The sequence below is a fragment of the Motacilla alba genome, chromosome 8, assembly GCF_015832195.1.
Source record: "Motacilla alba alba isolate MOTALB_02 chromosome 8, Motacilla_alba_V1.0_pri, whole genome shotgun sequence".
In the NCBI taxonomy this organism is placed as follows: Eukaryota; Metazoa; Chordata; class Aves; order Passeriformes; family Motacillidae; genus Motacilla; species Motacilla alba.
In genome coordinates this window covers 4931269-4946380 of record NC_052023.1, presented here as the reverse complement: position 1 = coordinate 4946380, position 15112 = coordinate 4931269, and the positions used below count along the sequence as shown (strand labels likewise).

Genomic DNA, 15112 nt, shown 5'->3' with positions numbered 1-15112 from the left:
CCTACCCCCTGAACAGAAAGCTGTTGGTCTAAACTTTAATTCCCAGTATCATTACTTGGGAGTTTTACTAAATGCAGCACTGTATCCTGTAAGTTTCTTTACAGATCAGAACTTGGTTTGCTAAGTCACCTTAAAGATAAAATCTGAGCTGCTCACTTTCCAGGCAGTATCTGTGTGCTAATAATGCCTTTCTGCACACCTATTTTACTCTGAAGGAGTATTTCCAGCTTACAGAGGAGCAGCATGTTTTATTCCTGGGCACATCTGTTTCCTACACTTAAACTACACTCTGGATCTAGAAGTGTTATCAACTAAATTTATGAAGCACTTAAGCACTAAGTATCTACGTGAATCTCCCCTCAGCACCTTAACAGAAGTGAGTAGGGAAAGAACACAGTGTGAAAAATAATGAAAGATCTCAGTGTCAAAATAACTCTGGCAATCTTAAATGTCATAGTCTTACCTAGAAAGAAGAACTGGCACTCTCTCATTTGTAAGTGATATTAAAAGAAGGCAAGATGAATTTTACAAGTTTTATTATACAAAAAATGATCCAAACCCATAAGAACTCTTCTACAGTTCTAGAAGTTTTGTTCTGCAACTTATACTTCCATATGCTTTTCCAAAAAGCCAAGAGAAAAAGCCTCATTAGTCCCACTTTCTTCTTAGCAAAGAGTCTTGAAAAAACCAACCGTAGCTGCATCAAAATTTACTCTTTGTAGTCCAGGAATTGCTGAAGTCTTTTCTTATGTTCTGTAGACACTTGTACAGCACTAGAAACAAATGCAGAACATTTTACATGAGAAATAATACAGCACAAAAATAAAGTCTCCTGCCAAAATTGAGTGTACATTGAAATCAATTACACTGAAGCTAAACTTTATGAAAAACCATCTATGTTTCAAGACAAAGAAGCATACTAACCTTTGAAACTGTCAATTCTTATCCTCAACAGCTTCTAAAAATACCAGGAAACCTTGCCCATTTCCTTACCTCTAAACAGCAACTGATTAACTTGCAAGGATGATTTAGGTAAGAAAGAATCTCCTACAATGATCCCTCCTGTATACTGAGCACTTCTAAACTGAGGGACATTTCATCCCCAGAGGGAGAGATGGGCAGATACTACAGGAAGTTTCAGTCCCACATATTCGAAGGCCAAGTATGGAAGTTTGCCTGCTGGGAGAGTGGCTGAGGAAGAGCTGTTGGACAACCAGGCAGCAATGGAATTTCATTATTTGGACCCTTCCTAGGATTTTCTCTCTGCAGAACAATTGCCTTGAGTTGATTTATTTTCTTTTCAGCAGCTCAGATTTATTAAACAAGTGGTATTCATGAACTGCTTCTAAAGAGTTCATGAAAAGTCACTAAGAAAAATTGCCCAGAAATATATGAATAATAAATTTGAAGGGGGACCATATATCTACACAGGAACTTTTTAAGGTTCCACAAATCAAAAAAAAACCACCTAAAATACCACATTATAATAGTGACCAGAAGAGATTTTTCCCTAAATTTTGATTTTCACAGGTCCTACAATAAACATTCATTAAACTAAATTTAACAAGCAAGCAATCATGAGGAGGTTCTTACTTCAAGTGTTCTCCAAAGACAGTGGTTATCCTGTACAGGGCTGTTTTCAGAGATGCTCTAAGTGCAAACCGTAGTGTTTTGTAGGATGTGTCCACCAGGCTGCCTGAAATCCGGGGAGGCTTGCTAGAAACATGTGGCAGTTTGAAATGTCTGTCTACGACCTGATTGAGAAAAACAAACAGATTCCTGTCATCTGCTCAATTATTTCATAAGGTAACTAGCGACATGTTTGTGTCAAATAAAGCAAAAACAAAGTGCAAGTTCAGAAATTCCACCAAGACGCACAAAAATGTTTTGGAGATTGAGCACTTCCCAGCCATCAACAGGAACACAGAACCAAGTTCTATGAAATAAGATTCTCTGTTACTGAGTCTTAAGCTAAGCACATCACATGCTGCAGGACAAACACAATTCTGTCCCGTATTATGACTTGGTTCTTTCACAAACAAGGGCATTGGCTTTTTTTCCCCCTGGTGCCTGTTCTTGGAATAGATGACTTACACTGAAGAACTTTAATAACCTCTAAATTCTTTCCAAGAACCTCCATTAGGGCAGTGTAAAGTGGTTACGTTAATAGGACATGGATAGCCTTGGAAATAAATCTGGATTTTTTAAAACACACATTACACAAACATCAGTAATTTGAGAGTGGTGTCTTACTATTAGCAGAGACACAGATTTTATCTCTTGAGATTTGCAATGTCTCCAAGTGCTCCGTGTTGCACCAGAAACTGTGTACAACCAAATGAAGATTAAGTTCTAACTCTGCAAAAGATACTGTATTAGAATTGCTGCATCCCTGAGATAAACTCTTCAACTGAGCACACAGTAGCATTTCTTTAAAATTAAACATTCCATATTTTCTCCTCCCACATTTTAAAAAACCAACAGGGTTTGTTTTTTTTATTCAGCTGTTTCATAGTGTACATAGTGGCAACCAGCTGTTTTGGTTAGATTAACTGCAGAAGAGCTATTTTAGTGGCAGCAACTTCAGTGTTATGACTAGTCAGGAAGCTTATTATGTAAAATCAACAAGACTCCTCCTCCTCCTCTCCTAAACTTGCCTTGCAGCAAGGAAAAGTTAACAGTTTTACCTCCTGAAGAGTCAGTAGCGTGTTCAGGATAGCTGGCAGTGTAGTTTGGACAACTCCAAACTGGTCTTCAGTGAAGGAGGCTGCTACCAAGTGAGACAGACCTTAAAAAAAAAAAAGAAATTTGTTGTTAATTCATGCTTCAAAAGGTGAGAATTCATTATCAAAGATCATGGTGTTGCCTGAAGATTCCACTAGTGTGCTGGAATTCCTCAGGACTTGCTGCTGCCAGCTGAAAGTCACCTCAGCTCTGGCTCGAGGACCAAAGCACTCACTGGTTTGACAGGTGTATAATAGCTTGAGGTTGGTAAAGCAAGACAGATTATATAAAAATTATGTGTGATTCCCATCTCCAGACTCTCTGCATCCCAAGCCATCACCTTCAAACTGACACAGCATGGCACATCTGCCCATAAAACACATCACCAAGGAAACAGATCAACTTCACACAGCCAAATGTAAGAGAAGATTCTATCAATATCAGTATTTACTCACGACTTTGAAAGAAACAATAAAAATCCAAAATGTAATTTCATACTGTCATTGTTCCTCTAATTCTCTGCAAACCATCTTTCTGTTTATTTGCTAAGTTATTATCTGAGTGCTTCCCTCAGCTCTCTGATAAACAAAGGCCCAGAGCCTTTAGTCAGAAAAGCTGTTGTAGAAAGGCATCGTAAATCTGTCCCTAGAAAAAATGTAAAAGTGATACATGGGTTCACATGAGAGAGAAGCACCAGAAATCAAGTTTAGGAATCTGTACAGAACATAAAGTAAGAGATTTCACATGGGATCTCAAAATTAACAAGTGAATTAGACTTTAGTCATGCTAGTGTCTGAAATGCAGTTGTATTTTTGTCAAAAGCATTTCAAAGATTTTTATTGTTACATTTATAAAGCACAGAGCCCAGAGAGTTTTCCATGAACTAACAGAGTGGATCACCTGGAAACCACTTACCTTCCAAAGCCCAGATGTGCATTTGGGCATCACAGAAGACAGCCTGGATGGAGGCTTCTGGGTGCTGACAAAGAAACCAAAGTGCTGTGAGTGCACTTTATAAATAATATTGCCAAACTTGCAGCTGTCAGAACAGACCTGCAAAGCTAACAGATCTTGGGAAATAGCCAGAAAAATCTGATCTAAAGTAAAATTATTTTTGGCAGAAGCTGCCCACAATGCTACAGCTGTAATTAAGGAGGGGAAAAAAAAAAGGGGGATAAAAGGGATATGCACTAGCTAGTTTTCAAGGGCTAAGAACACTTTAAGTAAAATGCAGTTTCTAATCAGATGAGTTTAAAAAAGCATTCTTATTCTTATTTCCTGCAGGTATGGGACAATCCTGCTGTGAAACCCACAGCAAGCAAGAAGCTGTACTTATGGAAAGCTTCAGATGAAAATACAGGTTTTAAAGCCATTACCTGTGTCTCAAACACAGGACCACCCTTACCTTGCTGAAGAAATACATTATCAACGCCCGTTTGGACAGGAAGTTTTTTATCTGAAAAGAAACAAAAGATTAAACATATCATCTGCATTTATTTAAGGCATGCACAGTTGGCCCTTCTCAACCCTACCACCTTCACACAGCATAAAGGCATTGGGAGTGGAGGGAAGGATTTGTGATATATAAAGTAAGTAGAGAAGGAAGTATTCATTCCATAAAGTGGAAAATTCTTCCAGAGGAGAATCTTAGGTATCACCTAAGCTGCACCCCCTATGCACTGCAATTTTACTCCACCTGTTCTTGCTTGTTCTGAAGCCATGTGTAAATAAATCTTGGCTGCACTGCCTCACTGCCAGTTCTTGCAGCAGAGAGCACTGGGGAGGATTCATGGTGGGAACCATTCATTTGCTGATCTGCAAGAAAAAAAATACATTATCTCCAGAAAAACTGACTGCTGTCACTTTAATCCTCACAATGCAGCTCTCCATTGACAAGGCTACTACACTTAGGGCTGTGGAAGAATCTCTACCTGAAACCGACGTCCACAGCTTTGGTCCCCTCCTCGTGACATGGGGACTTGGGACTGTTCCATGCCAAGGAGACTTTACATCCACAACTCCCATCTTGTAACTTAAAGCAGGAGAGCTGAAAGGTGAACCAACATCAGAGCCAGGAGACGTCTTCACAGGCATCAGGGACGGCTTAACCAGCGGAGACATGGAGGCTCTGAGAACAATGTTGGACCTCTGGGACTGGAATGACATGTCTTCTATCCCAGCAGCTCCTAGTGACAAAGAACACACTGCATGAAGACAACGGGCTGGCATGATGACACAGGAGATGGGTTTGTTATTGGATTGCTATTTCAACGACTTCTGTATCAGAGCTAATATAAAAGGACATGGTTAGCACTCTGGTCTTGCAAAGAAGTACACACCAACACAAGCATGAAGCATTTTCAAAGTTCATCAGCTAAAAAACAGCAAGTGATGAGAAAGATTCTTGTGGATTTATTTATTTTACTCCTGCTAGCCAACATTACAACACCCTGCTATATATGTTCATAAAGTGGGCTCTTAGCATTAAGTACTAGGAAAAAGGCTGTCCATGGAAGAATGAAAAGTGATTCTGACTGGCATGTAAGAAAAGGCATGTCTGTCTCCAAATCCAAGGATGAAACTCACCTGTGACATACCAACAGTGCCTGCTGTTGCCAGGGCACTGCCTGCTAAGGGATTCCATTACCTGGCAGCCTTGTGCCAACACAGCTGTGCTGCCAGGAATGATGCCCAAGTCTGGCATGCAAAACACTCAAAATGCCTGGAGGCTGCTCACAGCTCCAGAGTCAGACTGGGCTTTCCTCACTCTGCAGTGATATTAGTGAATCACACCAACATAAACAGAACCTAATTTTACCATCCTAAACTAATCATAAGAGCAGTTATGCAAATTACAGAGTATCTCTTGGCAAGACTTAAATTCTCCCAGTGCTGTGTTGAACCACTTACTGAAACTGTGATAATCAGACTTTTTTTATTCATGCAAGCATGGAAAAAATACTGTATTGAACATAATATTATGCAAGTAAACAAACTGAGTAAACATGATAATTGAAAGTTTTCTAGCTATTTTGGAATTACTTCAACACAAATACCTAAGAGTAATTGAGAGAGGATCTTTTTTGTCTGTATTTATTTGCAGAAATCCCTCATTTTCCTCATAAAATTTAATTGAGACTAAGGTATCTATTGCTACCTTCATGCTTTACAAACCTTTATGAGCACTTCCTCACATACCTGGAGTCTGTGGGGGTACTTTGAGCTCTCCCACTGGTGGCTTTGCTCTCCCATTTGCTGCTGCTGCTTCCTGCTGTGCAATCAGCCTCTGAGTCAGGTCGCTGAGGAGACTCAAACACTCCCGGGATATCGCAGTCCAGTTGTGGGGGTGCCCACCTGGCAGTGCACACAAAGAGCAGGCTTTACCCCAGCTGCTCCCCCCTGGAGCTCTCAGACAGTGCCCATGTGCTCTCAGCAGGAGCTCCACTGTCACAGTGCCACTCAGCTTCTAAAATGCCACAGGGCATTTCCACTGCGACAGCTTGTTTGTACTGAGAGAAGATGAAAACATGGACAGATTCAATGGATAACTCTAAAAAGACTTGAGTGAAACCTGCTAAGCAAGCAGGCAACACAGGCAGTTCAGCCCACCAGATCTGAAATCACTGAACAGCTAAAATGAACAAATACCAGTGGCGATGTCAACACAGTTTTGAAGCAGTACAAACACTAGAATTCCTGATAAGGTGCTACAAAAAGTTCCTGAGGGCTTCTAAGCAGTTTTAATTGACCTCCTCTGCCATATCTGAGTACAGCAAAAGGACTGTGCACTAACCGAAGTTACAGCCAGTGTTTGCTCTCACAGCTGCAGGGGTGGCTCAGTATTTGTACCTGATTTCCCCTCACTCACACCTCAGCATTCAGCTTCCATACACATCTGTGAGGTTATTCAGTCTGGGCTGCCTGACTGGTGGTGTGAAGTGGGCCCTGCTTTCAAAATCCTAAACCTGTGTTTCCTCCTGGCTGTCATTTAAATGCAACAGACACCACAACTGGTTGAGTTTAGCAGGTGAAACAATATGAATATAGATAATTAAGCAGCCTTTTGGAAAAGGCACCACAGGGAAGAGGCTCCTGGCTTATGCAGCATACCTTACAACATCACATCATTTCTAAGAGTGTTCGACTAATGGTTTAAAAAAAAGGAATCAACACAAAATAATTTTGATAATTACCTGGCTGACTGAGGCTAAAGACTTCCTGTCGGCGAACAGGAGAATACTGGGAGAGTAACATCAAGTCTTGTAAGGCTAAAAACTGCAACGAAAGGAAAATATTTTAGTGCATGCAAAATCCACTGTATTTGCTTAAAAATATGTAGTTTTCCATACAAAATCAATCCCTACCAAAGAATGAGTTCACACTGGCTAAAACCGGTCTTGTTACACAAAGAGAATGGAGGCAAATCCCCAAAACCACCCTGGATGGGGCTGCAGAGCTATTAAGAGCTTTAGTGATACGTCAGTTCTCAGGAGTTCAGGTAGATCTAACATTTGTTTTATTCTAATAGCTCAGGCAGAAAGATACTAAGACACTAAAAAGTCTAAGAAAAGAACTGTTTTTGTAAACCAGAACTCAACTACAGTTTTAGGGTCAGTGCCTTATGGGACCAACCTACCACTGCTTTTTCTTGTGATTAAGCAATTAATGTGCCAAACTAAAAATAACCAGATTTCTCACAATATTCAAAACCCTATTATAAATTGGACATTTTAATGACGTCTGAAATCATGTATTAAATTTCCTGTTCCTTTAATTGTTTGTGCTCAACTCTTCCCCACCTATCCTCAGATAATGCAGCAAAACTTAAAAATGTATTGCAGCCTATTATATCTCCAGCCTTATCAGAAATCTGTAAAATCAGTAAAGGTAGAATTTGCATGTGCAAGAGAATGTTCTTATCTTTATTTACATAATACCTCTTAAATGAGGTCTCCAATTTGTAAGTGTTATAATCACTAAGTCCTATTAATGTTTACCATAGACCAAAATTCCTCTTCTTTACTCACAGGTTTTAAGTAGCTTTTTACTATTGCCTTTTATAAAAAGGAAACCCAACTCCCAACCTAAGTATAGATATATTTTTAATTTCAAGAGAGAACACGCATGTTAAGAGCTCAAATATATGTTGCAGGGACAAGATGTTGAGAGTACAAAGGTTTGAGAAAACACCTGCTTATGTGACAATACTCAAAGTTGAGTTCCAAAACCTGAATGCCACTAAGCTGCTGGTTTTGCACCAGTACACACCATGAGACTTCTGCTGCACACAGATCTTACTTGCAACTAAATGAATCTTCAGCTAACACTAACACCATGGAGAGCACCAGCAGATGTCACTACTAAACAAATTTTCATCATGAAATGCAACAGCCTGTGAGTGCTCTGAGGCAGCTTGTCAAGGAACTAACACCTCAGTGAACAGAACTGGTACCTGGAAGATGTGACTGGATCAGGGAAGAGGCTGGAGTTCAATTACCTTTATAAGGAGGGGAGGATTGCTGTTCAAGATTTTAGGCAAGCACTGGTCTGTCTCCTGAGCAAATGTTGGTTGAATGGGAAAATGATGACTCTAAACACAAACATCAAAATTTACATTACACAGAGGAAAGCACAAGAAAATCTTATGAAAGACCAGTAAACTGGTCTTCAAACCTTAAAAAGGTTTGAAGAAACAAAAAGAGTTTACTCCTTTCATTTAAAATTGAGAAATCATAGAAAATCCAGATATCTTTATCTTCAAATAAATGTGCTCATGTGGGCTAATCTCACAATTTCTTTCCTGACTTTTCAGTTAACGCTATGCAAGTATTTAAAAGCAACTTTGGAAGCTGTTTAGCTCATTAAGAAAAACAAAACCATGTGGATAAACAAATCTTTTTTCATCGGCCAAAGGGGCAAAGTCCATTTTATACTTTCCCAGACGGATGATTTCTTTTGTCTTCCACAGTTTTATAAGCAATACAGTAATTGGAGATGGTGACAAGGTGTTCATTGGTGCTTGTTATTACCCTTTGAGACAGGTTGCTCACACCTCAGAGCTGCTGTCATGTTTGACTCATTGCTGATCTTTTCTCAGTGTAGTCACAACAACTACACCTTTCTAATTAAAGCTAATTAAACACCCCAACAGCACTGTATTTGCCATTTCATTCCATGAGTACTTTGTACCAATACATTGACCCAGGATAGAAAGCTCGTTTTTTTTCTCTTTTATCAAGAGTCTCATAGTGTTTTAATTTAAAAAAATTAAAATCAAGTTAGATGAACAATTTTTTCCTCTCTAAGGAAATATCTGGAAACAGAAGCAGAGGAGTAAGAAGAGGAGATGGCAGGAACAAAACATGAATTTTGTAAGGAGCACAGGTCTTTCTATGAGAAGAAAGGGTAAATCAATTAATGCCAGGCCTCTCTTGACTATTCAGTTATCAGTTAGTATCTGTAGTGCTTGCTGTGAAAATTCAAGAAGTCACAATGAGTTATTTCCTGCTAGAACTGCTTTTGAAATGAAAGAATTATCTGTGCCACACTGATGATGTAACTTGAGCACTGTCACAAGTACTGACCTCTGTGGCATAGATTTTGAAGAGCAGCCAAGCAATGTACCAGGTCATCAGAAGGAACACACCACTCAGCCAGGTATGGTAAAACAAGGAGAGATCCAATAAGCCACTCAGGGTGTCAAGAGGATGTAATTTACTGCAGATAAAATAACCAAGAGGATAAAAGTATTTTAGTATTCTTATTAAGAAAAATTAATGAAATTAAGGAAAATAAAGATGAATTACTAATGACTACAGTTTTAGCCTATTAACATATTAAGACTCCAGCTTCCCTATTTTAAAACAAACAACAGTCATAAAAATAAGGATGTCTCCCCACCCACCCAAAAAAAAAGGCACCATAGAAAATCAGATAAAACTCATAGATGCAATCTGGAGTGTTTACCCTTTCTAATACTTTAGAGACTTACATAAAAAAAAGAAAAAAAAAGATGATTTCCTAATTACTATCTTAATGACAAGAGGGTTCCTACAAGGGGATGCTGGTTCCTTTAGGATTCATTTCAGAAATGGCCAGAGCTCCCCACATTCTGTGTGGGGAGGCAAAGAACTGGGTCCTGCTGCCAAGCTGCACTTCCTCAGCAAAGGAACCTCTCTACAACATTGCAAGTTTCCAGCACAATGTCCTACCTACCTGTCTGTGTGAAGACCCATCGTGGTACATATCCATACCTTTGGGATATAACCTAGGGGTTCAAAAAGAAACTCTGAAACGAATACAACACTACAAAACACACACACAGTAGGCCAAAAAAAGAAGACAAAAATAGAATTCATGTAGAGACAAGAGACTGGTGTTTTAACTCACAGGGACAAGGAAACAATCTGCCTTTGGGGTTACTTTGTTTCAAGAAACACAAAAAAGAGAATGAAAAAAGGCTTCAGGCTAGCAGCTGTACACTGAGAGATGCAGACCTCCTCTTTTATTGCTGCTTCTCAGCAGTGAGTTAATTGTGTTTCCTCACTAACAAAAGAGGGTTAATAGTAATTTAATATTAATTTTCACTACAGCCCAGGCAGCGCAAAGTGCTTTTAAAGACTTAATGGAATCTGATACAGAACCACCATATTTCTAATTTATCCCCTGATGTAAATAAAGGGATCATAATTCTTGCATATTTTGACATCATTTAGGAGGATAATTACAACCCTAACAAAGAATTCCTGATTTTAGAAAGTCCAGTGCAATCATCTTCATCAGCACGGATTTTTTTTACCACAGACCAAACTCCATTTTCACATGGGAGGGAGTCACCCTCCATTGCTTCCCAAGCTCCCTCCAAATAATATCCAGGGCACCTGAGAGTAAAGCCAAAGTGCTGATCTTTGCCTAAAAAAAGGGATGGTAGAGCAACATTACACAAGTGAAGTCCTGCCCACTGCTGCAGTGCCAGGCTCAGCTCTGGGACACCACACCTCCACTACCAGGCAATGGAAGGAGCAGTCCAAAGCCTGATGGATCAGAGTTTTCAAACACAGGAATTAGAAATTAAAAAAATAGAGAATTTCAGGAACCCTTACCAAAAAAGTAATATGTGACACAGAAGTTTCTAACAAAATACAGTGATTCCACACAACTGTGTTTTATCAGGAGAGGCAAAGATCTTCTGAAACGTAAATACTTGTATTGCTAAAACCAAACAAAATAAATAGTTTAGTATTCCACGTTCAGAACTAAGCAATGAAACAGTTAATAAAAATAATACAACAAAAAAGGACAAGGTACTTGAAAGCCTGAAGTCTAGATCAATTAAAAACTTAATTTAAGGTAATTCCAGGTGTTACATTTATTAATTATGCTCCCAATCTTTCCTGACATTTTATAATCAGTTCTTATCCCATTTCCTGCTTGTAGCAGTGAAAAGAATAGGGTAGACTGAATACACAAAGGAACAAACCAAAATAAGCCTGTCTAATGCAAAATAAAGGAAAAAAGGGGCATATTTCATCTACTAAATTTCATTTACATTCTAAATGTTCAATTAAAATATGGGGAAAATTTAGACAAGCCTGAGTTCCAGAGTCAGTAATCCTTCAAGCAGCAAAACCAACATAACACTGATGCTTTCCTCCAAATAAATAAACTATATATGTTTCCAAATGACTGAAGCAACCCAGCTGACAAATGAAACCATGAAAATGAAACTATGCAAATTCAACCAAAGTGATTTAATTTTTTATTTTACTAGCTTGCACTAGAGAAAAAAAATAAGAAAAAAGGGGGGAAAAAACCCAAAAAAAACAACAGAAAACCCAAACAAACAACAAAAAAGAATCAACAATATTGAAATAGATTCTTTTTTAAAAATATTCTAACCACAGCATTGCCAAAATGCTGCTTGGTTTGCTGATGAACTGAGTGGTCAGCATAATGCAGCACACACGTTCTCCACTATAACACAACCATCTCTTGCCAAATTGGTTGGGCTGTGCCAGTCTGGGAACCAGGCACAGTTAATGGCTGCTGTGAGGCTGCAGCAACAGAAGGATTTTTAAGGTGATACTTCACGCTGGTACAGATTTCTGCAGGACTCCTCCAGAGGAATTGATGGAATTTCAGTTTCCATAGTGCTACACACACAAAAAAGCTTTGGATGTTGAGCTCTAAGCGATATTTCATGTGCTGTTTAGACTTGAACTGAAGGGGTTTTTTAACTGTCGAAACTTTCAGCTTTTAGGTGACCCTTCTTGTCAGTTCCTGAAATGACACCCAGTTTGTGCACATTGTCTTTTTCCTGCAGTTCACCTGCCACCTCAGCCAGCTTTTAACAGGACCAGAGGGCTGTAGGCTAAATGTTAAGAGTCACAGCATCCCAGTTTCTGTGTTCATTTAAAAGGAGCTGAGCAGGAGCTCCTGCCGCCACACTCATAAATTATCCAAGCTTTTATAACACTGTTTCACTTATACATGTCTTTCTACAAAGATGCTTAAACTTCTTACCTGTATGATTGGAAATGGCAAATAATTCATGTTGTTAATAAGAAAGAAAAGGCTGTAGCTGTATCCCAAGAAAGCTCCAGAAAGGAGAAAGAAGAGGTGATACTCATTGAGGCACATCTGAGGAACAGCATCTTCCAGGCTGAAATAGAAAACTTAGAATCAATTCTGAGTTCAAACCAAAAAGCTGTTCAAGCTTTAGGAAACTCAAATCAGAAGTTTGATTTTACTTTGCTCATCAGTACACCTGATCATTTCTCAGCAAGGTTTTGGCTAAAGTAGGAATCCCACCACCTGTCTTTGTAACTTATGCACGAAACATATGCCATTAACCACAAGACCAGGTCCTAGTTCAAGTGACACCCAACTTGTCCTCAAGAGTGAAGAATCCATGAAGAATCCTGGAAAATGCAGTTTTTCTGGTCCAGTTCTCTGCATTGTAACATTTACAAAGGGGGCATTTTTTTGTCCTTTAATAAAGAAAATCAACATATAATTGCTGGGTTTTGGGAATATCCAAATTCTTGCGATTCTTTTTGAAAGAAATATTCAGCGAATGTATTTTGCAATAAAAACTCTTTGTTTATCTTCGACACACACACAGTTACCTTTCTGAGGGCGTGCAGGACACAGCAAGAAACTGGAACCTCCCTTTTGTCATGACTGTAGCACACCAAGCAACCAGCATTCCCATGACAGCATGAACAAAGGAATGGATCACTTGCTGAGGGTGAATAATTTTTCCTATCAGGGCTAATCGAGAGCATGGTATCGATGGCACGACTGTAAACAGAAGCAGGAAAATCATTTTCACTTCTTACGAATAAAATCTTTCATTAAAATAAAAAAAGAGAGAAAAAAAACCCCCACCACTGTCACTAAAGAACTTTTCACAGTCAGGATAAGTCACTAAATTATAAATGATCATCCTCTCTAATTTAGGTATCAAAGACAGTTCAACAATTTACACAACCCACCTGCATAAAATTCAACGTTGAAGATGCTGATTACTATTATCACCACAGACATCAGGAAGATACAAAAGATGACATAAGAAGTATACAAATCATTGAGAGAATCTAAAAAAATAAAAACATTATTGTTCAGAAAACTGCCATAACACAGCAGCAATGCAATAAGTAACAGAAAAGAGCACTTAAGCAATGGAAAATAATCCACTGGATGCTTAAAGGGGAGTGATGGTCAATGGATCCCACATGAGGTCTGCCCAGCTACATAAAATTTCTGCACAAAAGCAAATTTAAACTTCATAGAAACTATTTGACACCCTTATAACTGGTTTTCTTATAAGTGAACACTCAGGAGTTTGTTTAAAAAAAAACCAAAGCATTAAACTGTGGCTCAATTATCACATTTCCATTCATTTAAGAAAAGCTACAACCATCCAGCCACACCAAAAAGGGAAGACATTTCTTACAGAGTGGTTCTTTTGGGCTTTTCTATTTTCAAGAGAGGAAGTAAGTCAATTCTCTCTGCCTGAAGCAGCTCAATGATCACAGGCATCGAGCTTTCAGCTAAACATCTCTTGATTTTCATTGCAGGCACTCAGGGGAAGCTATTCTCACCATGCACAGTGGCTGCTTCAGCAATTTCTCTTACGATTCAGTGCACCATAGAGAAAACTGAAGCTGTTTCTGGAAACAGCAGCTGCACAGGATGGAAGGGGAAGTGTCCAAGGACTCAGAACAGACAACTAAAGCACTTAATCTGTTTGTTTTTTTTCTTCTGTGAGGAATAGACTCACATGAACTTGAAACACTTACTCCTGCCTAGGGTGGATGGTGGCTGCTGCAGCTGTAACACAGGAACATTTCAAAGGCCAAAGACTATTCGAAATACAAGTGTAACACGGTGCCACCATCAGTTCCCGCTATCTGGGACTGAACCCAAAACAACAGAGTGTAGAAAAAAACAAAATCAAAACAATAACAAAGCAACAAAAATAACAGAAACAGATACACAAACACGTGAGAGCAAAATCAGGAGAACGCGGCCGGGCACCTACTGGAGATCCAGCGCACGGGGTGGAACGGGTCGAGGCCGCTGAGGACGATGAAGGCCGCGGTGCAGAAGGGCAGCAGCAGCACGGACCAGGTCACGGCGGCGGCCACTCGCCAGCCCAGAACCTGCGGGGACACAGCGTGAGGGACCGGGACCCGCCCGCCCAGCGCCCGGGGGTGCGCAGGGTGCGGGGTCCGGGGCTCACCGCCCCGAACCTGAGGGGAGCCGCAGTGAGGAGCCCGGGGACCCACACCAACCCTGGGGACCCACAGCATCCGCCAGCCCAACCCTGCGGGAAGACAGCGCGCTCGAACCGGGACCGGGGGGGATGCGCCGCCGCCCGCCAGCCCGGCACCGGAGGGAGCGCAGCCTGAGGGGGGCGCAGCCCTGGGCCCGACCTGCCGGAGCAGCGCCCGCTGCCCGCCCGCCGCCGCCTCCATGGCCGCGGCCCGGCCGCCGTTCAAAGCCGCCGCCCAACGGCCCCACGCGCCGGCCTCGCGACACTTCCGCCGCGCGCCCAGGCGGCGGCCAATGGGAGGGCGCGCACGCCCGCTCCCCGCGTGTGACGTCACTCCTCGTGGAAACTACAAGTCCCGGCGTTCCCCGCGCGGCTATGGCGGCCTGAGGGGCCTGGGGGTCTCCTCCGTGTCCAAGGGGACAGAACGCGGCCCGGGGCGGCGAGGAAAGAAATTGTCACTTTAGTCCACGCTCCGTCCGTTTATTTACACTTTGAAAGCGTCGCTGGCGGCACGGGCCCACCTCAAGGGGGTCCAGTCCTGTCCCCAGACCACACCTTGGACCAAACCCTCGTCACAGCTTCACAGCGTTAAGATGCTTTGTGCACAAA

The 15112-nt window shown here is 40.9% G+C and overlaps 1 protein-coding gene across 1 annotated transcript; it reads right to left on the bottom strand.

The window, feature by feature from the left end:
* Positions 1 to 519: 519 nt before the first annotated feature.
* NDC1 (NDC1 transmembrane nucleoporin) lies at positions 520 to 14983 on the bottom strand. Its single transcript, XM_038144751.1, has 18 exons — positions 14664 to 14983; positions 14270 to 14390; positions 13221 to 13322; positions 12852 to 13026; positions 12247 to 12385; positions 10827 to 10935; positions 9940 to 9991; positions 9309 to 9441; positions 8222 to 8314; positions 6918 to 6999; positions 5923 to 6078; positions 4656 to 4910; positions 4421 to 4539; positions 4130 to 4180; positions 3640 to 3703; positions 2688 to 2788; positions 1594 to 1754; positions 520 to 773 (listed from the first exon to the last, which is right to left on the bottom strand). Exons 1-18 carry the CDS (start codon positions 14703 to 14705, stop codon positions 710 to 712), a joined length of 2019 nt encoding a protein of 672 aa, XP_038000679.1. The 5' UTR covers positions 14706 to 14983; the 3' UTR covers positions 520 to 709.
* Positions 14984 to 15112: the final 129 nt, after the last annotated feature.

Bases quoted from the DNA above. Each gene is read 5' to 3' on its own strand.
- NDC1 (XM_038144751.1), bottom strand. From the start codon at position 14,705: ATGGAGGCGGCGGCGGGCGGGCAGCGGGCGCTGCTCCGGCAG. The intron at 4,181-4,420 runs GTGGAGTAAAAT...GTTTCTTTTCAG, and splicing joins TTCAGAACAAGCAAGAACAG to ATAAAAAACTTCCTGTCCAA. The intron at 3,704-4,129 runs GTAAGGGTGGTC...TTTCTTTGTCAG, and splicing joins TAATGTATTTCTTCAGCAAG to CACCCAGAAGCCTCCATCCA.